Genomic DNA, 20,846 nt, shown 5'->3' on the forward strand with positions numbered 1-20,846 from the left:
CAAGTGTCTAAGTCAATACCAGGAAAATCAAATGGACTGCTCTTTCCCGTGTTGAAAATTTCATGTTTGGGGTAACGCCGGTCGATTTCTTTACCCTCTATGTGATTATGTACCATCGTTCTTTTACGTAGATCACTACGCTTTTATCATCCACCACTGCACCTATTTATGTCCACCTAGCGTGGAGCATAAGAGAGATCTTGAAATGGAAGGGCCAGTGGTGATATAATCAGAAGATATGAGTTGTCAAATTGATACAGGATGGCAATCACTGTGGGTCTAAAAATGTTCTCGCCCTCAGGAGCTCGAGTCAGCATGACCTCGCCATTATAAACGCTACACCAGGTACTTCGCCATAACAGACGAGCTCATTAACAACTAATTCAGGACTTTGTAAGAGCAGCTGTTAATACTACAACAGAATATAGAGGTCTATCAAACGGCGAATGCGTTGCCATATGAAAGTCGCAATACGGAATTTCAGCATGAAATAATATGACAGAGCAAAGAGCTACACGCAAAATTGGTCCTCGGCTAAAAGACGCATTATCCATTATTCCTTCGTGTGTTTCAGCGCTCGGGTCTCCACGGCCATTCATTCTTACATTGACGCCTTGCTTTTCAGGTCCCTTTCCTTGATCACTGGACGTCTTCTAGCCTCCACATAGAGGATACCTTGTGCGTGAGAACACAACGCGATCCTTTGAGGAGCTGGAGATATTTCTAAAAGATATAGTGATCTGAAGCTCTCTAACAAGAATCCCTCCCGTTTTACTTCCTATACTCGACTAATGCCTCGATAAATGTACGAGCTCGTATAATTTCGAAATTTACTTGAGGCCTTGACTAGCATGTTTGGTCGTATTATAAAAGGTTCTGCTACGAACCGGCAATAGCGCAAGAAAGCCCGGAATGTCATGGGACATCGAATCAAGCCGGTGTTAAAGGCTTCGACCCACGCATGAGTGTTGGAATATGCTCCCAGCCTTGTAGGGTTAGCCACCACTACGTAGTAGTAGGCTTCACAGCCGCCCTTCTTCATAATAATACAACCACTTGCAACCTCATATTACAACAATGAAGGATATCAATTTTGCCATGACGGGGCCTCTCGAAACTGCTTCTACCGCAATCGAGTCTCCAACTCCTTCGCCGTGGGCTTCACCAACGGATGCTGCGCAAGTCTCGACCTTCGACGGAGAAGTAGACGGTAATGATTACTCCGAACTTGATCGCTCACCAACGTTGGCAAAGCAAGATCATGAACCCGAAATCCGGCGTATGCTAGCACAGGAGCAGGTTCACACTTTCATGAACGAAGAGGGTCAGACGGCTCTCCACCTTGCGGCCAAGCAGGACGCGTACTTGACGCTGGACGTTCTCAGCCGCGGGGTTGACATCAATATTCGCAATGTCAACGGTGAAACTCCACTAATGTGTGCAGTCAATGCCGAGAACATAGACACTGTGACACTCTTACTCAAGAATCATGCCGATGTCAATGCGGTAGATGATCAGCATGCAACGTGTCTTCATTTTGCAGCGATGAAGGATGAGTCTGGATCAATGACTCAACTACTCTTGAGACGGAACCCAGATATCGAAATAATGGATGGCATGGGATTAACACCATTGTTCCTCGCAGCCTTCAAGGGCAATGATGCGGTTGTCCGCCAACTACTTGAATTCGGGGCCGAGCCGGAAGCCAAAGAATCGGACGGTTTCAGTGCTCTGCATTACGCCTGCATGCAAGCCAACCACGTCTTCATGAGCCGTCTCCTCGACAAACGTGGTCCCGACTTTGAGGCATTCTACGAATTCCTCATGTACGGCCTACCCGCCAATTCTTCCCATTCTACCATCTCCAAGAGGCGCGCCCAAATAGTCCACAGCCTCCTCGCGCACAACGCCGACGTTCACGCCAGCAGCAAAGGCTTGACACCCTTACACATTTCTGCCGCAACAGCTCAGGAACAACTCGTAAACATCCTGCTGTCCAACAGCGCAAGTTCTACCGGCGTCCCCGTTATCACCGCCTACTGGGGCCTCACTCCAGAAACGGTCGACCTACTCCTCACCCGTGGCGCCAATGTCTCGACTACCGACTGCCGCTGGAACAAAACCGCCCTGACCTGGACCGCAGAGATCGGCTCCCCCGCCACGCTCAAGGTCCTTCTCAGCCACGGCGCTAGCGTGCACCATCAGGACACCCAAGGCTCTTCGGCTTTGCACTACGCCGCAGCGAATGCTCGCAACGATTCCATCGCTCTCCTCCTGGACGCTGGCGCAAATCCCAACTTACTTGACTCAGGAGGCAACACACCCCTCATCATGCTCGCCTCGGGCCGTCGTTTCTACCTTGCGGGCAGATGGTGGAACCCTTTAGCCGCTGAACGGAAGGAAGCAGCTACGCTACTGCTCAGTGCTGGTTGCGACGCTTCGGTCAAAAACATGCATGGGAACTTGGCGGTTCATTACGCGGCAGGGAACGGGTATCGAGGTGTTCTGGAGGCGATTGAGAAGGCGGGAGGAGATTTGGAGTTGCTGGACGGATCGGGGAGGACAGCGGTGGAGTGGGCGAAGGAGAAGGGGGAGATGGAGGTGGTGAGTGTTCTGAAGAGGAAGAGGATGGTGAGAGGGGCTGGGGGCGGGGCCGGAGAAGCAGGGGTGCAATAGGGTGATGAACTGGCTGCTCATCAAAATAGCAAACCACGATAGATCCAGGTTTTGCCCCTCTGGTCTAAGACTCTTTGCAGAAGCACGAATCAGATTCAAGCTTCCTCACCAAAGTCTTTAAAACCCAAACGCGATCTCCGCCGCGCTCGGAGGCAGCACCGCCGTCAAACCCTTTTCTTTCAACAGCTTGGCATACGGCGCTTTCGGCACCTTCTTCTCCTCGTCTTCCCAGATTTCATATTCCATCTGACCCCACAAACCCAGCTGCGTCATGAAATTTTCGCTCGGTCGCACTTTCCGTTTCAATTTCACATCCGCCAACACCTCGTCCAAACCGCGCCGGTCCCGGCGCATCAGATACGCAATCACAAACGTTGTGGAGCGCGAGACACCCTGTACGCAATGCACCAGAACCCCCCCATGGGCAAGTGAGGTTTCAATGAACTCGCAGGCGCGGCGCATATGGACCAGGAGGTCTTGGTGGGAAGAATCGAGGCAGAACATCTTGAGGTGGCGGTCTTGGGTTATGATACTGGTGAAACTGGCGCGGCGCCACATGGCGGTAGGTTCGTCGTTCACTGAGAGAATGGATTTGATCTGGTGCTGCCGGAGACCGTTTGCGTTCCATGAAGACCCGACATCGCCGATGAAGAGGCCAGGTGTTATCTCGGATATTGGAGGGTTAGGGTTTTGGGAAGCCATTTGCGAAGCGTATGGTTTTGCTCTCCTGTTGCGTCGGTGGGTTTTGCTTGCTTTGAAGAGTTGTTGGAATCCCTTTTTCATCCATTCATGTTTGAGCTTGGCGGCGGAGAAATAGCAGGGAATAGCCTGTGATAGTGCCAAGCCAATTAGCGTGTTCTGGCATTCACACCACGCCCCCACCTCGATACCGCGACTCTGATACCATAAAAATTCAATAAATTAAACGGTATTTCCCAGGGATATAAGAGATTAAAGAATCATGGTTCAATGATCAAGAGCCGCCCCGAACATTCTTTAACTACGTTTACTCTATATATCTTATCGAATATATCTAGTCTTATAATTCTAGCATCTTTAGAATCGGGGTAATGGGGAGATTAACTTCCACATAATTAATTCTTTTATATCTATGATGTCTAGTACATTATCAGATGGGGGCGCGACCTTGTGTGAATGCCAACGCTAAAAGCACGGGCAGGGCTGCTTTAGCGAGTGAGCTAAGTGAGCAGGGGATGAAGCGACACGCCATTCAGGTGATAACCACATTAGACATAAAGGTTCTAATTGGTAGGGGGGTTTGTGGTAGCCAACGTTAAGAAGCGACCATGTTTTTGCATGTGCCAAAGCGAGACTCAGAGTTCTAGGCCCCCCCCCCCCAAATGGCGGCGGATGAGCGATTATCTGCTATTATTGCTATATGAACTTTATCATCTTTAGTCAACAATACAGCTATCATTTTTAGCCATCGTTTGCTTAAGGTATTCGAGAGCTCGACCATCAGTACCCGGACGAGAGATAGACTTATGCCATACAAGCTCAACCGTAAGCCTATTTCTCACCACCTTCTCGTAAACACAGGGCACAACCAACACAACAACTATCTCTCACCCCGAATCCGACGACGCCAATTCAGTATATAGTCATAACCTTTTACACGATTCACCCTGACGTGAGGGTTCTACTGGGGTTCGGTATTGATCAGGAGGCCAGTAGAATCGCTGTCGATTCCAAATATCGAGTAACAGACTGTACGAATCGCCAGGTTTCAGATGCCGCTCTTCAAGACAATCTTGTCCACCGTGGGCGCAGGTTTGATGCTTGAGGTTGATACTATTTTTATTACAATCTTGCAGCCTTGGGGGCGAAGCTACTCCTATACCGATCGTTAAGCGGGTCCGTCAAAATATGTTGCACTTCGAGTTTCGCGTCTTCGTGAACTTGTCGGTCCAGCTTCTTGATCACTCTGTTCTGTTAAGCGAGGATAATCCTATTCACTGGCAGGCTTCAATACCCATTGGATGGGACCGGCGTCACTTGAACTCCTTTTGGGATTAACCATTTCTTTTAGCCGTTGAGCCATCTCTTAGAACGGGAGAGGTGATCGCGATCAATAATCGGATCCTTCCAAGTTTGTTGAGCTATTTGTAGGACTTCGAGTTTCGCGGTCTCGGACCCTCGACCATCATCGCCACCCTGTTGCGAAGTATAGCTTTCTGTTCTCTTGACTTTGATACGAGATGGTCGAGGAGGCTCAAACAACTTGCTTTCCAAACGTTGAGAGTAAGTTTGTCTCAATCTGCTCCAGAAAATGGGTACGAGGCGTAGCGTTGAGCGTGGTTAAAATACCTTAGGCTCAGATGTGTCCGAGGGCGGCTCTACGTTAGGCACCGTTGCCGCCTCGGGCTGGTCGAGTCCTTTCATATGATCCAATGGTGCTGCGTCACCATCCGACAGTTTTTGCATCGCAACATGTTCCCCGCTTCTTGTGTCTTCGATCTTGGCAGCCTCCTTTGGCGGTCCCCCCTCTGTCTCTGGCTGATCCCGCTGCTTTCTTCTCCGAAATTTGTCCTTGCAAACGACTTCGTTAGCTTTATCTTCTGCGACAGCGTCATCCCAGTCACCCTAAACTAGCACTGATCCTCACAAGTCACTATCAGTTCGCCATGTTATTTGAAAATCTTAAACCATCATCCGCAAAGTCGGCATAATGCCTACCCTGCAATGCACTTAGCCTTCCGTCGGAATGATTGTTCCAGAGCTTCGTACCTTATACCAGTGCTTCTTGACGGTTCCTTCGTCCTTCGATGTCTCAGTCAAGGTTTCTCAGATAATATCGCCATCATCTTGTTTGCGATCGCGTCCCAGCGGTTCTTAGCATCCTCAAGACCTTCAGTCGCGCCTCTTCCGCCGAAGTCCACGGTGTGTTGATCCTGCTCTTATTGTAAAGGGGCATATGAAGATGCCTCGTTAGCTGCCTCGGCCTGCCGCCTGCTGTCCATCATCGCCTGATTCAATAAGGCTTGTCCTCCCACCCGAGCCAGCTTGATACCTCCAATGGGCAGTACATGTTGTTTATAGATAATATGTCTTCTTCATAGAAATTAATTGCTTCCTACTTACTTTCTCAGACTCTTTGTAGCATCTTTACTTACCCCCATGCTCCTATCTCCCTAGTACCCCTATACTATCATTAATTCAATCACATGAAGGAGCCTTTTCGGCGCGTCCTCAAGGAATTTCTCTTCCTGAAATGCGAAGATGGGCTTCAATACTTCCGGATGATTTGCGCAGTGCGAGAATGGCAAGACGAAGCCTGATAGGGAAGAAGGATATGTCATACAAACAGGAAAGGCAAACCATCCAGAAAGTCCTTAGTCTGAGTCTCAACCACTCGTAATCTGGATTTTGGCACAAACAGGCGCAGGGCCAAGTATAGTCAGAATCCAGGCTAATCGGAAACCCTTTCTAACTCCCGCGACCGCGGTCTCGGTCTTCGCTTCTCGTCAATGGATAGGTCTTAGAGAAAATTGACCATTCTAACGCTCTGCTGTAGGAGCAGTAGAGCGAATTCTAGTTTTGGGAATCTGGAAAACAGGCAGAGAAAAGCGGAAGAAGCAGTCTGGTCGTTTTAGGTGTGAGTTCGTGGCTCTGATTCCCTGTATACACCTTACTAATACCTGTATTAGCTAGTCCTTGGCTTCTCACAACAGCATGTTCACGATTCTATAGCCTTAGCGATGGAAAATAGCAACACCTAGCAGTTTTAAGTCCCAGAGTCTAGACGGTGAGAATAAGGACGGCGAGAGCCAGAAGGGAGCTTTGGAGCATCGGAGGACAGATTTCCGGGGCTTGTGAGTCGGGGCCTTCGCTTACTACGGGGTTTGTCTTGCTTAGAAGCTTTTCTGTTGTTGGACTTCCTGCTACTGAATCTGGTTGGCATGCAATTGCAAAGCGTAAGCACTCATGCGGGTCGGTGTTGCATATCTGCAAGGGTTCTGCATCATTAGATGTCAAGCACACCTAAAGACACGAATCCCTCGCAAACACGGCGGCTAAGGAAAAAGAATATGGTCAGGAGAGAAGGAAATCCACTCGCTGCAGGCTTTAGACCAAACTTCGAACCCGAAGAATGGCATCAACCATCCGCAGCCATCCACCCAATCTGAAAGGTGATAGAGAGCGGGGCTGGTGAATACGCTATCCATCGGGTATAAGAATGGCTTCCCATCACCCTTCTTTTCCTCTTTCGGGTTTCAGATCTCAACAATTGATCACCATTTCATTAACCGTATTCTCTGGAGGTATGTTTCAATGCTTTCAAAAGCAATGGCAGCTTCCACGAATGGCGACCACGCGGGTATTCTCGATTTGAGCGCCCACCCAACAACTCAAAAGCTCATCGCTCGGTGCGCGGAATGCTTCAGCGAAGTGCAGGATCTGTGGGTCATCACAAGGCAATTCTCCTCACGATATCGACACTCAACCGTAAAGCAGGACACCGCGAAAAGCTTTGGAACAGCGTCTGAACACCGATTACGGTCCCGGTAAACCATACTACCAAGACTTTTGCGAGTACATCCTCCAAGGCCTCAGGGAAAGCTGGGTCGCCGAAGCCAAGCTCGACGGCGACAGATACCGTTGCGGCAAAATCGGACTTCCCAGTGCGGAAACTGCCTCTTCAGCATCACGACCGTGTACATGGACAGCGAAGCCTTGTACTCGGGACAGCATCATGCGCATCCCTACGTCGAGATCAATTGCGTTGCACATATTGATAAGACGGCCGAGCTGAAGGGCATGCAGAGTTGGCAGGATGCGTACTCGGCCAACTTGCGTCCCCATAAGTCGGTCCCCATGGCAGTCAATAGACAGTTTGGGGATTTGTACTTCGGAGTTTTTGGAGCATGAACCTTTTGCCCGTGATCAATAAAGGTTGTTTTCTTCTTCACCCGATTGCGACCGCGAAAGCTATACAGACCCTGTTTAATGCGGTTATCATGACGTTGAAGACACTTAATTTCCCGTCAGTAGTCTTGTTCTCGGACCTTTGTCTTGCTGTTTGACCCGTAGTAGAGGCAGCGCTAAGCTGAGTCGTGAGCTGGGAGATAAGGGTGGGAGTGAGATTGAGAGTACTGGAGTGTAGTGACGATGGAGGTCACGGTGGAGCTGGCTCACTAGGAAGCTGATGGGAGTTGCGAAGTCTCATTGTTCGGCCCTACGTTTGTTCGTACGAAGAAAGAAATTCTCTATCTAGCCTTCATAAATCAATCTCTTCTTCAGTCATTATTCGTGCGCAAAAAGCTCCGAGCCCGGCCGCGCAACCACACCGACAGGCAACGATTCTTATTTAGAGACACGCTGTGTCAGTCTCAAAACCTCTAGCATCGATCAAGCGGATTTTTCTACCTTGTTATGCCCTACCATACCTCACCCTGAACTATGATCTTTTCTTCCCAGATGCAGGAAAGGCTGTCGTCTTTGCTCTCTTCCCCTTGAGTCCTGACTCTGAGCCCATTTCAAGGTCCTCTTCTCCTTTTGGCCGTTGAAAAAGCCACCTGAAACGAGTTTCAAGATTACCTTCCAGCTGCAAAGTACTGAGTCAATGGAGGAGGCCGAATTGTGAATTCACCAAACTTACGGTTTTATTGCGCTTGAATACAATCCATACGACAAAGGTTAGGAGCGTGGTGAGTGTAGCGAATGGCAGATACCACCACCAAGCAGGGTTGCTCTTAAGTACGTCGACATTCATACCGAAAAGACTCTATGAAGCTCAATTAGGTCCCATTTTATGTGGATTTCCTCTTGATCTCACCGCAATGAACACTAGTGGAAGGAATATGAACTATTCAGAAGTTAGCTTGAAAAAAGCACCTTATAATGGAGTATCCATACCGTAATCCAGCTAAGGCGCTTCATGCTTTTATTCGTCGATGTTGATCTTTGCGCTTCTGCAATGGACGTCAAGTTGAACTCCTGTTCCCTGTATTAGGTCTGTACTCTCATAGACGCACTACATATTGGTAATACCAATTGGATCATGTTCTGAGATGACTCGGTAAGAATGCTTAATTGCTTTTCAGTTGTCCTTTGTAGTTCGTCGCTTGCCTTCGTAAAATCTTGCATCTTCTTTTTCACCTCATCGGGAGGCAATTCGTGTAACACTCTCGCCGACTCATTCTGGTACCAATCTCGAAATGATTGAAGATTTTCAATTTGCTTCGTAAAATTTTCTTTGAGGATTTCTAGAAGTTTGGCATCGATCAGAAGGTACTGTATCAAGCTTGGATCGCTACCGCTCGATCTCAAGATCCTCGTACGCTAGGGAGTATTAATTTGGCTCAATGTCACAAGGAAGACTTCATACCATCAACCCAAGATGTTTCTGAAACCGGCTGAAGTTCTGACCCCAAATGCTTTGGACCTTCAGTACTAGGGGACAGAGAAGATCTGTCGCCGTTTTAGGTATCTCAGCATATTCTGAAGTACTGAAGAAGATACGAGATTCCAGATTTCTCGAATCGTAGACTTCGTCAGCTCCAGACTTCATCATAATCCACAGAATTCCTTGCCGGCTTTGGAATTCTTGAAGAGCATCTGCTTCGAGCTGTACATCATTCGGCCAAAGGTCCATGTTTTCTGGTAAGGCATAGCAGTCGAAAGACAGCGCACATTCTAAAAAGCCTTCGCGGCATTAATAAACGGTTCAAGTGATCGTCTAAGCTATCTCGCCAGACGGATATTTCGTACTTACAATCTTCTGCAGTTGTTTGGCGAACAGTATTCTGGCTTGGGGCTGAGCTCATCAGGACCTTCCAGTGCCCGTGCGACAGGTGCCACCAGCGGCAGTGGACACTGAATTCAGCTTGAGGAGGCAGCATAGTACCATCCGCAAGGATGCTTTCTAAATTTAGTACGAGAGAAAACCCCATATAAGCTAGGAGCAATGAGACTTACAACATTCGTTTACCATTGCGATGTTTGTTCATGAAGTCAGTGGAATGCGCACGTAATTCTGTCCGCCCGGAGAGAGGGTATGACATTTCAACAAGTTCCCGTTCCAAGCTCTTATCTCTGAAAACGACCTTGGCTGACTGATCACTAACCATCTCAAGGTTGCAATTAGAAACATCGTCAGAACAAAGTCGCCAGTCTGATGCGGTTATCTTGGATAGACCGGCGGTGGTTTTTGGATAAAGTAAGAGCACCATTTCGCGATTCTTTTTGCGCATAGCCAACTGAAATGAATTTGTGTCCCCCAAGTCTTCTATATCCGGCGAAGCTCCGTGATCGAGAATATACTTGGCAATTGGAACGCCCCCTTTGTCGACCGCAACATGGAGTGGTGTTGATCCAGACTCATCCTGTGTGGTCAAATGAATACCTGCACCCGCATCCCATAGTGTTTCCAGAACAGCAAGATCGCCGGACTCAACGGCAACGTGAAGCAGAGAACGGCGGCTTATCGATTTCGGCTGTATAGTGACGTCCGCATTATGACTGAGTAACAGCTTCACCATCTCCAGATTACCCTGTCGTGTCACTGCTTGAAGAGCATTATCGTAGTATCCACCCTGCTTATTTGGATCTGCTCCACGCTTAAGCAACAACTTCACTATCTCCAGGGATCCATTATACGCCGCTGCTTGAAGAGCATTGCCGTAGTATCCACCCTGTTTGATCGGATCTGCTCCACGCTCAAGCAACAACTTCACTATCTCCAGAGAACCATTATACGCCGCTGCTTGAAGAGCATTGCCGTAGTATCCACCCTGTTTGATCGGATCTGCTCCACGCTCAAGCAACAACTTCACTATCTCCAGTGAACCATTATACGCCGCTGCTTGAAGAGCATTGCCGTAGAATCCACCCTGCTTATTCGGATCTGCTCCACGCTCAAGCAACAACTTCACTATCTCCAGGGATCCATAAAACGCTGCTGCTTGAAGAGCATTGCCGTAGTATCCACCCTGCTCATTCGGATCTGCTCCACGCTCAAGCAACAACTTCACTATCTCCAGAGAACCATAATACGCTGCTTGAAGAGCATTGCCGTAGTGTCTACCCTGTATATTCGGATCTGCTCCATGCTCAAGCAACAACTTCACTATCTCCAGAGACTTATTATTCTGGGCGGCTGCTTGAAGAGCATTGCCGAAATATCCATGCTGTTTATTCGGATCTGCTCCACGCTCAAGCAACAACTTCACTATCTCCAGTGAACCATTATACGCCGCTGCTTGAAGAGCATTGCCGTAGTATCCACCCTGTATATTCGGATCTGCTCCCGCTCAAGTAACTGTCTGACTTGAATTAGATCTCCATGGAATGCCGCGTCGTAGAGAACAATGCCGTAGTATTCACTCCGCGTGTTCGGATCTGCTCCTCCTTCATGTAACAGTTTGAATCGACGAAAAGTATCATGGAATGCCGCGTCGTAGAGAGCAGCGCCGTGGTCTTCACTCTGGGCGTTCGGATCTGCTCCGCGCTCAACCATTTTCTTGACCAAGATTTTGTTTTTGCTCAGCTTCTGCGGCTGATTCCAAGGTCCACCTCCTTTAAGCTATTTGGAGAAAGATTGGCAGGGGAGAACACAGTAAATAGTAATGGTTGGCATGTTATGCTGGTCGTATCAGATACGGGCACGGATGACTTCTCTCAAGCCCGGACTGGCAAGCGGATTCGTTCCAGCGTGCTGTAGGGGGTCGACGGGAGCGTAGACTGGCTTTTTATCACACGGCTCGAGATGGCCAGTGTGACCAAAGCTCATAGATCACGGTTGATGTGGGAGATGTGATGAGTCGCTGATAAGAACACGTGGCTGGATGAGGGGTTTTACGTTCGGAATTTCTTTTTTGCGAGCAGTCCTAGCTCCTTTCTCATCTAGGCTCCGACAGGAATCTGAGCACCGAGGTTTAGCCATCTTACGTGCTCTTGCAACCGACTTGGCGCCGCCCAAACTTGATGTACAAATTTCAACGTCTTGAAAGAACAAGATGGAGGGACACTGATATGCTTGGCAATATCTGGTTCGAAAGAGTCAACGTAATCTTAGCTTTCGGGACGAAAGTCAAATGCGAAGAGCGAACTTTCCGGATGTACTAGTACCTGGGAACCTGGCCCGGCCCGAGAGGCCTAGCAATCAGGACTCCAGGAGTGCTTTTGGAGGTTAGAGGGTATTTAGTTCGTAATAGGTTCGATTCCTATTGGCGCTGGTACAATGGTGTAGTGGTTTTTTATTTGCTTTTGGTGCCGGCAGTGCGGCACTGAATAGATTGACGTGACTGGAAAACATCGGAATCTGCAGCTCATGATCAATTGCTTATAGAGAGTACTCTGATATATCAACACCCTCATCTCTCGCTATAAAAATCGAGGCCTTCGACTCTATTCTCCCGCACGCTTTCTGCATGAATTCAGGCTATTCGTACATCCCATTCTCAGCCTTAATCACTGACATCATTCTTGCTACTAACAGTTTCATCACAAACTTCAAACACCGGAAGAGTTGAAATCTTTGACATAGCAAAGGAGAACAGGCCCAATCGTTCTTATCCTACCGTCCTCACAATGTCTTCACTCGAGGCCGCAAACCTCTTCAACGTCAAGGACCTCGTCGCCGTCATCACGGGCGGTGGAAGTGGAATCGGTCTCATGATGACCAAAACCCTTGCTCTAAACGGCGCCCACAAAGTCTACATCATCGGCCGCCGTAAGGAAGTGCTGGACGCCGCCGCCAAAGAGTCTCCCCACGGCAACATCATCCCGTTAGTCGGAGACGTCACCTCGAAAGACGCTCTCCAATCCATCGTCTCTCACATCGAGAAGGACGTCGGCTACATCAACGTCCTGATCGCCAACAGCGGGATCGGGGGTCCCCAGTCCAGCTCCATCACCCCGGAGACGTCGCTGGAGGACTACCAATCGGCTCTCTGGAACCAGTCGTTCGACGAGTACACCAAGACGTTCGCCGTCAACACCTCCGCCGTCTTCTTCTGCACCGTCGCCTTCCTCAAACTCCTCGACGCGGGGAACGAGACGGGGAACGTGGAGCAGACGAGCCAGGTGATCGCCACGGGCAGCATCGCCGGCTTCAACAGGCGGGTACCGGGAGGCTACGCGTACGGCCAGAGCAAAGCGGCGACGACGCTGTTGATGAAGGCCATGGCGACCAACCTCGTGCCGTATAAAATCAGGGCCAATGTCGTCGCTCCGGGACGTAAGTCTTCCCATCCATTCCCTTCCGGGGGAGACTCCGACTCATTGACATCAACAGTCTTCCCGTCCGACCTGGCCGCCGGTATCATCGGCGATGGCGTCTTTCCAAAGGAGACCATCCCGGCGGAAAGAGTCGGTACCCCCGAAGACATGGGTGGGGCCATCCTGTATCTCACGAGCCGCGCGGGCGCTTACTGCAACGGCAACGTGGTCTTACTTGACGGCGGGAGGTTGAGTCTTATGCCGGGTACCTACTAATCCCGCGCGCTCCAGTCTCGGAAAGGGGCTGTGGCGGAAGATCCCTTCTCCGATAATTGTTGAAACGGTGTCGAGCCGCGGTATCAAGCAGTTCTGCTCATATCAAATGAAAACCACATCACCGAGACGAGAAAAGGCTGTGTGATAACGGCTGACGTAGTTTTCCTGGGTATGGTCTACGGTTTTATCAACAGGTGCACAGAATCCGGTAAGGACCAGCTCATCGTAAATGCGCTACGGCCGGGGTCAAAGGCCGGTCGATCTTAATGAGGAACGAGAAAGTCATCTCGGGAAAGTCTACCTATCGAGATTCTCCTACGGTTTCAAACAAGTCGTTTGAGGAGCGCTAGTATGAGATATCAGATGCCTGACCAGGCGGCCTGGAAAGGTCAACATTTGCATCAATCCCACGCTCCACTGCCCATCGGTGAGCAACGGTGACAACTTTGTCTCGCTCTCGGTCCGCCTGAACACTCAAATGATCAATAGACAGTCCGTATGCGATTATTTTAAGGGTATTGAACTTTCATTTTCGTCATGTCTTTATGCTTGCACTATCTAAGATGATCCAATTGAGTCAAATCACCCTCGACGAAGTTCGAGAGCACGAGGTCTAGCAGAGACAGGTCGAAGCACAGCCAACTATTCACCTTTTTCCATACTATGTTCACGCTGTTTCGAGATACCTGTTCGTGAGAAAAGGTTGATGAGGCGGCTGATGAGACCTGGTTTGTTCACGCAGGTGGTGGTGGTGCTGAGACCGTCTTCCGACTTCTTAGGTTCGGTTTCTTGAGCCAACTTTTCTCGACCGGCCTCACTCGCCTCTGCGGTCTCCTTCACACTGGATTTTTTGTTGAACAACCCCCAAACTGAAGCGATGCCTACGCATTTCGAGTTCACATCACTCTCAACCTTCGTTCCATCGCTAATTATACATGGCGTCGCCACAGACCAAACGACCATGAGGGCATTAATTTCATTTCTATCGTCGTTGACCTTCACGGGCAATGATGCGTAGACTGGTGGGATTTGGCCACAGTCGATGGCGTGGTAGATGACACCGTCAAGTGTGAAGCCTCGTCCTCCGCGGAATTGGATATGTCGATCATTGATGTTTTCTCCCTGCTCACTCCAGAAGCAAAAGGCAGATATCCAACCCTCGTATTCCACGGATACGCCACCATCGACACTCCGGGATTCGACACTGACCATGTGACCCCAGAAGTCAACAACGTCTTTGCTTGTTGGGTCGTCGAAGCTCTTGATGAAGCGCGCAATGACTGGCACCAATAGGCATCTGAATTGAGCGGGCTCTACACCAAATGTCTCAAGCTTGTCCAGCTTCTTGTACAGTTCCACCCAGTCAGACTGTTCTCCAAGTAGAACGACCGAAGGAACACCACATTCGCTGCGGGCGGGGTAGCTGAAGTACTTCTGCATGTCACCCATCATGAGTACGGAAGCGACGACCGCGTTGAACGCTGAATTCCCGGTGAAAGCCGGCAAGATCCACTCCCTCAATCCGGGATCAGGCATGTTCTTCTCGATCTCGCGCACCACATTCTCACCATTCTTCCCTTCGTCACCGGTATCCTGAATGGTGACGGTCAAACCCTTCTTGCCCACATCGACGAAGAATTTACCCCGAGCTTCCGCCCCATTTGCATTGATCCAAATATTCAGCTGTGATAGGATGGCAAACCAGACGTTGACAGGGCTGATAACGAGATGGTAGTGCTCGCTGTGGGCTTTGAGGGCACTGTGAACAAAGCCGTTGGCGGAAGCCAGGGAGAGAGGGTCCTTCAGCTCATCGAAGGTGGACTGGAGCATATTCTCGCAACTCTCTTTTGTGAGGTCTATCTCCAAGAGCTGGCCCTTGTATTGAAGAGGTCTCGTGACTTGTGTGTTACTATCATTGTGGCTGGCTGGCACGATCGTAACCGGCATTTTCAGGGTGATGGTCGTCTTGAAGACGCGGTTGACGGGTAGGTAGGCGTTGCCTAAGAAATGGCGATGATTGTTTCGCGCTATATCCGTGATGGAGCGAAGGCTTTATGGAATTAGCCGGTGGAAGTTGATGTTAAGAAGGAAGAGTTGCGGAGGAGAGAAACCTTAATTAGGCATTATAAAATTGTGTTGACGAGTCAACACACTAGCAGCTCGCTGCCGATCTGTGCAAAGTGTCTGATAGGCTAGCTATACGCCCTGCAAGCGTGACTAGTATTCCACTCAAGAACGAGGGATTTATTTATCATCGTGACTCAGCAACAGCAAAACTCCATTGGCAGGTACTCTACATCGGCGCGACTAAAGTCCGTTCCCACCCCTTCCCCTTCCGTGACTGCATAGTGAACCTCTTTCGGATTTGGTATCCAGTCTTCACTCGCCCTTTGATCCATCAGACATGCACTCAGCACTATGATCACATCCATTAGGGCCTTAAAAACAACATACTCCCCTGCCTCGCTCGTTGGCGCCCCGAAAAACAATGCCTCCCTCTTCATTGACCTTTACATTCATGAACAGATTCAGTGGCGTAGGCGGTGTGGTCGGGAGTCTGATCTTTTTTATCTTGGCTGAGGGATAGGGTGGAGAGGCCCTTGACAGCCTTCTGATAATTCTCCGCGCAACTAGCATGCCACCCTTTCACTCCCATCTTTTCGTAGCGCAGCGGATTACAGGCTGAGATCAACGTGTCGTGATTGCGTTTGTTGGTATTATTGATCTAGGATAGGATGGCTTGGGAAATACTGCTGTAGAGAGTGTCGCCAATGTTGAAGTGCAATTTTCGGTGGATGGCGTGGTTATGGGACGTGGAGAGATACTCGGCGGGGTTTGAGGGATTGAGCGCCCAGGAGTCGAAGACTTGGTGGCCGTGGGTGTTGGTTACCTTGACGGTTTGGTCCTTTTTGAGGAGGAGAGCGGTGCCGCTGCTGGCGGGGAGTGTCTGTGGGGTGGACATTGACTGAGAGGTGAGGAATGGAGGATGGAGAGAAGAGGGGTGGAAGGAGTCGGTTTTATATGCAAAGATGCCGGGGTAGTTACATTGATTCCATAATCAAGGGGATGATGATTGTTGAGGAGGTTATGTTTTTCGGAAATAAGCCAAAGGTCGAGATGCCTCTCGCTCATCTATGGCCTGAACTTCACTTGATTAAGAAAATCATTGTAATCAAATATTCTATTCGAGGGCACATCCTCGTGGGATAAGACCAGTACTTGTATGCGAAGCAATGAGATATCCACTTGGCAATCCAGCACAAGCTGCTTAATTGATATTTCCCCCTGAGGTAATGTTTACGCCAAGAAAAACGAAACCTCGGCTAGTGATGAAGTCTCGTTCACTTTGAAAACTGGCCTTGTATTGAGGCGCAACTTTCCATCGCCCTGATCAAAGCTATTGACATTTTGTCTTCGAGCTCGTTGCACATTTCATCTTCATCCACGATGAACGATTTGCGGAATCTGTCAATGCTCTTCCGCTAGAACAAATGTGAGTACTATCTTGCTCGATTATTCACCATGAAACAATCACATGCACCGGTGAGATTTGCTGACTTCGTTCAGTCACAACCTCTGAGCAACTCACTTGATCTGCTTAGTCCACTTCAACAGATTACCTTCCTTGGGTGAGATCTCGTCCAAATGGGTCTTTTTGCAAAGGATCATGCCCTCGAGGCCGTTGAGTTGCGCACGCGAAGCGCAAAGCCTGGGTTGCGCGGATTCGAGTTCGAGAAGCTCCCTCGCACAGTGCGCCACCAAATATACAGAGAATTATTGCTCAAGCCAGTAGACGACGATAGCGCAGCAGAGGATGATGGTGACAGCTACGCTAGCGAACATGACAAACTAAGTGAACGCATCGAAGGGCTGATGGTCGACATTGGAGAAGGAGACAATCAAATGCACCCAGAGATCATGCGTACCAACAAGAAGATCCACGATGAAGCCTCCGCTGTCCTGTATGGCGATAATTGGTTCACATGGAGTCTCTATGGGGACCAAAACCGACCAATGTGGCGCTGGCCGGATTTCGTCAAGACCGAATGTCCTCGTCACTACAGTCGCCTCATCACCAAACTGCGCCTCTACGTCAGCACCACGGGCAATGAGTACGACCCTACCCAGGCAGACGCAATCTACTGGACCACCATAAACGTCAACCACGCATGCAAGAAGCTCGCCTTGAACGATCTCAAGTTCCTCAAGGTGGACTTTTACAACGCTCTTGGTCGCAAGCATGGTGGCTCAGCACGCAAAGGATACTATGGAGAACGCTGCTTGGAGCCTTTAAAAAAATGCCGAGCCGAGAAGGTAGGAACCAAGTCTCTGCCAGTCAGGCTTGCAGTTGGCCTGATGCTAATAGCGATCGCAGTTCTTCATCAACGACTATGCTTCTCCAGCTTACGCAGCCAAGTTGAAGGCCGTGATCGAAGGCCCCAAGGGTGCGAAGTTCTTGGCTCACCGCGAGGCAAAGGAAGATGAGTCGGAAAGTAAGTTCGATGACCAATGAGGCTCTGGAAATGAGGAGTTTGGGGATTTGAGCGGTGATGATGCGTATGATGATGTGGAAGGTGAGTCTGAAGACAAATATGAGAGGGGAGACTCCGGCATGGAAGGGCTGGAAACGATCTCATAGCCAGGAAGGGGAGCAGAGAGACATCTTGAACAGGGTTGATGCTTGCCGAAGAAGGCTTTGCGATCGATTGCTCTCCTCTGCCTAGCAATGCAGGAGCAGCTGCCATGTCTAGCACAGTGCCCATGGAAGGCGATGGCACGCATCGTCCGAGTTACGGCTGTCCGACCTCTAGAATGAATATCTTCAATGATCCAAGGTGATTGCAATTGAGACTTCGCATGAGTATCTAGAGGTTGGGACTATTGCTCTGAGTAGTGTTGTCGGCTGCCAGCGTTGAGGGTGGTTTGCATAAGTCCCTGGACATATTTCCGGGATTCCCCGCCCGGCAGTCGTTCAATCCCTGACCACGGCCCGCTGCCGCTAGAGTACTCTATCTCAGGCCCGGCCAGGCCGGGCTTCAGGCGACGGACTCCGCGTCATGCTGAGCCACCCGAGTGATCATCCTTCGTAGAGGTTCAGGCCACCTTTTCTCATATCAGCATAACATCTCAGATCTTTCGTCCTTGAACACCTTGTATCTGCAACCGTCCCGCTTCCTAGAGCCACGGGTGCAAGATCATTCCCTTAAGCGGCCGAGATGGATGTCGAACTGTATGTTTACGATCTATCCAAGGTGGGACCTCTCTCGCAGGTTCGCCTTGATCTAATGGGCTAACATTTGGGTGGTAGGGACTCGCCAGACAGGTTCTCCTCCAACAACGCCGATGATCATGCATGTGATGCTGAATTTTATAGATGTCTGGCCAGCTGCTTGGAATACAGATTGCGGCCGTTTACCACACAGCTCTGGTGTTCGGTGGAATAGAATACTTCTTTGGCGCAGGTGTTCAGACATCATATCCGGGAAGGACTCATCATGGAAAGCCTATGGAAGTCATTTCCATGGGGGCAACCCAACTACCTCTAGAAGTGATTTTGGAGTACCTCGAATCGCTCAAGGCAATATATACGATGGAGGTAAGGTGTTGCGCCGTATTATTTACAGTGAACGATTGCTAATGTCTGATACGATCCCAGTCCTACGATCTATTCCTCCACAATTGCAATAACTTCACGAATGACTTTGCGATGTTTTTAGTCGGCAAAGGCATTCCAGACCACATCACCTCACTGCCACAAACAGTTCTAAATACGCCTTTCGGCCAGATGTTGAAGCCTCAGCTCGATAACGCCATGCGCGGTATCACACAGGCTCCGGTACCACCGAATAGCGTCCCTCGAGCCGCAACACAGCCACAATCGATACCTAATGGGCTCTCATCTCGCCCACAAACAGGCATGAGCATATCGCAGAAGAAGGAGGAAGTTCCTGGCGTGGTATATAAACCGACGAGGTTGAAGCAACTGGACGAGTTGCTGGCCTCGGCCCAGGATTCCTGCGCAGTCGTCTTCTTCACCTCCGCCACCTGCCCACCCTGCAAGATCGTCTACCCAGCATACGATGAACTTGCAGCAGAAGCTGGCAACAAAGCTGTGCTGATAAAAGTCGATCTCACTGATGCATACGAGATCGGCGCAAGGTATCAAGTCCGCGCCACACCTACGTTTATGACGTTCATCAAAGGAGAGAAAGAGAGCGAGTGGTCAGGCGCAAACGAAGCGCAGCTTCGTGGAAATGTACGTCTACTGATCCAGATGGCCCATCCTCCGCATCCACATACTCTCCTCCGACTACCGACCTTGCAACGTCTGCATAAGTCGCCCGTCACTTATACCAAAATTCCACCAATCGAGAAGCTCATCGCCAAAATGGGAACCGCTGGCTCTGATACCGCTGTTGGCGCTCTGAAAGGTTTTGTCACAACTCGACAGCAGTCCGGTGCTGTGGATGCTCCACTTCCCGATCTGCCTGCTGTCTCTGCCTTCATATCCAAATCATTTCAAACCTTACAGCCAGAGAGCCTTTTTCCAATAGTTGACCTCTTCCGCCTAGCCCTCGTGGATCCCCGGGTGAGTGGCTATTACGCTGAAGATGCCTCCGAAACCGTGTTCAGGATCTTAAATACCGTCAATCGCCTAGATACAAGCTGCCCATATCAACTACGGATTGTGACCTTACATATGGCATGCAATCTGTTCACTTCACAACTCTTCCCTATCAAACTCTTCATGGAGCCGTCCTATTCAACACCTCTATTTCAACTCGTCACATCTTCCCTCTTGGACAATGAACATCCACCTGTACGAGTCGCGGCATCATCCCTAGCATTCAATATGGCTGCTTCAAACCATCAACAACGCATTCAAGGGAAGGCTGACTTCTTACCGGAGAGCAGCCAGGTGGAATTAGTAGCTAGTCTACTTGAGGCGATGGGACGCGAAAGAGAGAGCAAGGACGGCATGAGAGGGCTGCTTGTTGCCGTCGGCCTGTTGAAGTATATGACAGATAAAGGGGGCGAGGTAGACGACCTTTGTGAAGCTGTGGGAGCGAAGGATATCATTGCGGAGGCAAAAGGAGCCTTTCCCGACCTCAGAGAGCTGGCGAAGGAGGTGGAGCAAGTCATGTGATGAGGATGGAGGTACTGTTGGTCCGCATAGCCAAGGAGTTAGGGCTGTAACAACGGAGTGAGAATATCCTGCCCACTCCCGGGTTACAGTTCGGTGGGGGTAAAGCTGAACGTATTTATTTCACCCGAATAGACTTAGACCGAGTTGAAAAATCTATAAACACTTTATCTAGATTATTACATACGCTAAGTAATTAGTATAAGCATATTTTAAGTATATACTATAGACTTTTTAATTTCTAACTAATATCATAGATAAGTAATTCTTCACTATAAAATAGTAATAGATTCACTATGTCTTCTTCGTGAAAGATATATATATATTAAGTATCAGCATCGTATATTCTACGTATGAGGATTATCTCGCATATATAAAAACCGCTAGACTGAATAATTTTTTTATCCTCGATGAGGTGTTAGTATATGCTGAGTGTATTCTATTTTATCCGAACAAGGCCCGGCGTATATACTTAGGATCTACTTACCCCCACCGAACTGTGAGCCCGTCAACTCCTCCAGATAGATCACTTAGGGCTCCTCGGCTAGGGTTCGAGTCTTGGCAGTCG

The 20,846-nt window shown here is 49.4% G+C and overlaps 8 protein-coding genes across 8 annotated transcripts; 4 read left to right on the forward strand and 4 right to left on the reverse strand.

Annotated features, from left to right (window-relative positions):
- Positions 1-1,077: 1,077 nt before the first annotated feature.
- Positions 1,078-2,676, forward strand: HO133_001398 (uncharacterized protein; the record flags this gene model as incomplete). Its single annotated transcript, XM_037292328.1, has 1 exon — positions 1,078-2,676. One exon carries the CDS (start codon positions 1,078-1,080, stop codon positions 2,674-2,676), a length of 1,599 nt encoding a protein of 532 aa, XP_037151747.1.
- Positions 2,677-2,793: 117 nt separating this feature from the next.
- On the reverse strand, positions 2,794-3,583 carry HO133_001399 (uncharacterized protein; the record flags this gene model as incomplete). Its single annotated transcript, XM_037292329.1, has 2 exons — positions 2,794-3,504; positions 3,548-3,583. 2 exons carry the CDS (start codon positions 3,581-3,583, stop codon positions 2,794-2,796), a joined length of 747 nt encoding a protein of 248 aa, XP_037151748.1.
- Positions 3,584-4,722: 1,139 nt separating this feature from the next.
- On the reverse strand, positions 4,723-5,611 carry HO133_001400 (uncharacterized protein; the record flags this gene model as incomplete). Its single annotated transcript, XM_037292330.1, has 4 exons — positions 4,723-4,917; positions 5,005-5,280; positions 5,425-5,457; positions 5,546-5,611. 4 exons carry the CDS (start codon positions 5,609-5,611, stop codon positions 4,723-4,725), a joined length of 570 nt encoding a protein of 189 aa, XP_037151749.1.
- Positions 5,612-9,611: 4,000 nt separating this feature from the next.
- HO133_001401 (uncharacterized protein) lies at positions 9,612-11,155 on the reverse strand (the record flags this gene model as incomplete). Its single annotated transcript, XM_037292331.1, has 2 exons — positions 9,612-10,925; positions 10,967-11,155. The coding sequence occupies 2 exons, from the start codon at positions 11,153-11,155 to the stop codon at positions 9,612-9,614; spliced, it is 1,503 nt and encodes a 500-aa protein (XP_037151750.1).
- Positions 11,156-12,228: 1,073 nt separating this feature from the next.
- HO133_001402 (uncharacterized protein) lies at positions 12,229-13,134 on the forward strand (the record flags this gene model as incomplete). Its single annotated transcript, XM_037292332.1, has 2 exons — positions 12,229-12,877; positions 12,935-13,134. The coding sequence occupies 2 exons, from the start codon at positions 12,229-12,231 to the stop codon at positions 13,132-13,134; spliced, it is 849 nt and encodes a 282-aa protein (XP_037151751.1).
- Positions 13,135-13,776: 642 nt separating this feature from the next.
- On the reverse strand, positions 13,777-15,566 carry HO133_001403 (uncharacterized protein; the record flags this gene model as incomplete). The annotated part of the gene is made up of 2 exons (XM_037292333.1): positions 13,777-15,184; positions 15,427-15,566. The coding sequence occupies 2 exons, from the start codon at positions 15,564-15,566 to the stop codon at positions 13,777-13,779; spliced, it is 1,548 nt and encodes a 515-aa protein (XP_037151752.1).
- A 1,213-nt stretch (positions 15,567-16,779) lies between these two features.
- On the forward strand, positions 16,780-17,773 carry HO133_001404 (uncharacterized protein; the record flags this gene model as incomplete). Its single annotated transcript, XM_037292334.1, has 3 exons — positions 16,780-17,448; positions 17,510-17,627; positions 17,649-17,773. The coding sequence occupies 3 exons, from the start codon at positions 16,780-16,782 to the stop codon at positions 17,771-17,773; spliced, it is 912 nt and encodes a 303-aa protein (XP_037151753.1).
- Positions 17,774-18,350: 577 nt separating this feature from the next.
- Positions 18,351-20,281, forward strand: HO133_001405 (uncharacterized protein; the record flags this gene model as incomplete). The annotated part of the gene is made up of 3 exons (XM_037292335.1): positions 18,351-18,386; positions 18,509-18,730; positions 18,791-20,281. The coding sequence occupies 3 exons, from the start codon at positions 18,351-18,353 to the stop codon at positions 20,279-20,281; spliced, it is 1,749 nt and encodes a 582-aa protein (XP_037151754.1).
- Between the last annotated feature and the right edge of the window lie 565 nt (positions 20,282-20,846).

The sequence above is a fragment of the Letharia lupina genome, assembly GCF_014066315.1.
Source record: "Letharia lupina isolate WasteWater1 chromosome Unknown contig_12, whole genome shotgun sequence".
NCBI lineage: Eukaryota > Fungi > Ascomycota > Lecanoromycetes > Lecanorales > Parmeliaceae > Letharia > Letharia lupina.